The 1,271-nt window shown below is 45.6% G+C and overlaps 1 protein-coding gene across 1 annotated transcript; it reads right to left on the bottom strand.

Moving 5' to 3' along the window:
• Positions 1-419: 419 nt before the first annotated feature.
• On the bottom strand, positions 420-895 carry LOC103778645 (general transcription factor IIE subunit 1; the record flags this gene model as incomplete). The annotated part of the gene is made up of 1 exon (XM_008946245.1): positions 420-895. A coding segment is annotated over exon 1 (448 nt), but the record flags the coding sequence as incomplete, so codon positions are not given.
• Positions 896-1,271: the final 376 nt, after the last annotated feature.

Here is a 1,271-nt window from a genome sequence, read left to right as displayed (position 1 = left end):
TATAAGCCCTCTTTGCCACAAGCTACCAGTAAGTCATACAATTTACAGGCAAGAGCAGATTACACTGAAAAGCCACCAGCTTCCAACAAGGACAGACTGCATTATCCACCCTTGAAACTGATTGTGACAAGACCTCAATTTCTCTATTGCCTGTCACTCAGGCAGTCTCTACAGACTGTATGTCTGCTGCATCCATTACCAAACCAACTACCAGCAGGGCAACAGAATATGACTGTTTAGGTCACAGCAACAATCTGCAGCACTTCTATATTTTACTCAGATATTTACCACCTGCAGAAACAGTGTCCTCCATCTCCGGCCAGGCTCAAAAGAGTTAGCCTAAGAGTCTGTCCCCTTAAAGTCCAGCACTGGCATGACAAAGGAGAGAGCAAGGGCATTCTGTTAATCTGTGCTCTTACCTGTCCTGGGGTCGAACAGCTGGTTGGCCTCCAAGTCTGTGAAGGTGCTGAAGCAAATGGGGCACTTGAAAGAGGCGCGGTTGGTGGAGTCTCGCTCGTCGGTCTCAATCCTCCTCCGCATGTGGTCCAGCTTGTACTTCACCACGTTGACCAGCAGGCGGTAGTTAATGAAGTAGTAGTTATGACGGGTGGTTTTGCCATCTGGAGCCGTCTCTACCCTCATCCTGCATTTGATGAACTTGTCACCCTTGAGGGTGTTGAGGACAGCTCGCAACTGCTTCCTATCAAACTTCAGGAGCTCTAACATGTCCTCTTCCTTCACACAGGGGTTCCTGATGAGAATGTCCAGAGCCAAAGCATGTTCAATGCCATAAAAGCCACGCACCACATATTTGGCAAGGCGTTTGAGAGCTGCTGGGACCTCAGTGAGGACGTCTGGGTCAGTCATAGCAGGTTCAGATCTCAAGTTTCATGTATACTGCAATGAAAAAAAGGCAGATATATTCTTAGCTAGTCTGACTTCAGAAGTTTTAATTTATCTCACTTATAGCTAAGAAAGAGACAGAGTATTTTCCATTTTGCTTTCCCAAGTCCTCTGCTGTCTCCTGAAGGTGTTACAAAAGCAGAATTAGGAAATGGTACTTTTCACTGATAACATGATGATGGAAACTTTTTTAAAGCACACAAGAAATTGGTACCATAACAGCAGATTTCATTTCTGCTCAGTCACAAGCAACAGAGCTGAAATAAGAAAGCTGTCTTGAAGCTGAGCTCCAGCAGACAGCTCCATGATCAGCTGAGACTTGTAGTTTGGGAGAAGTAGAAAAAAAGCTACAGCAGGGAAGGTCCTAA

Source organism: Merops nubicus, unplaced genomic scaffold, assembly GCF_000691845.1.
Source record: "Merops nubicus isolate BGI_N331 unplaced genomic scaffold, ASM69184v1 scaffold17960, whole genome shotgun sequence".
Classification (NCBI taxonomy): Eukaryota; Metazoa; Chordata; class Aves; order Coraciiformes; family Meropidae; genus Merops; species Merops nubicus.
This window is presented reverse-complemented; position numbering and strand designations above follow the sequence as displayed.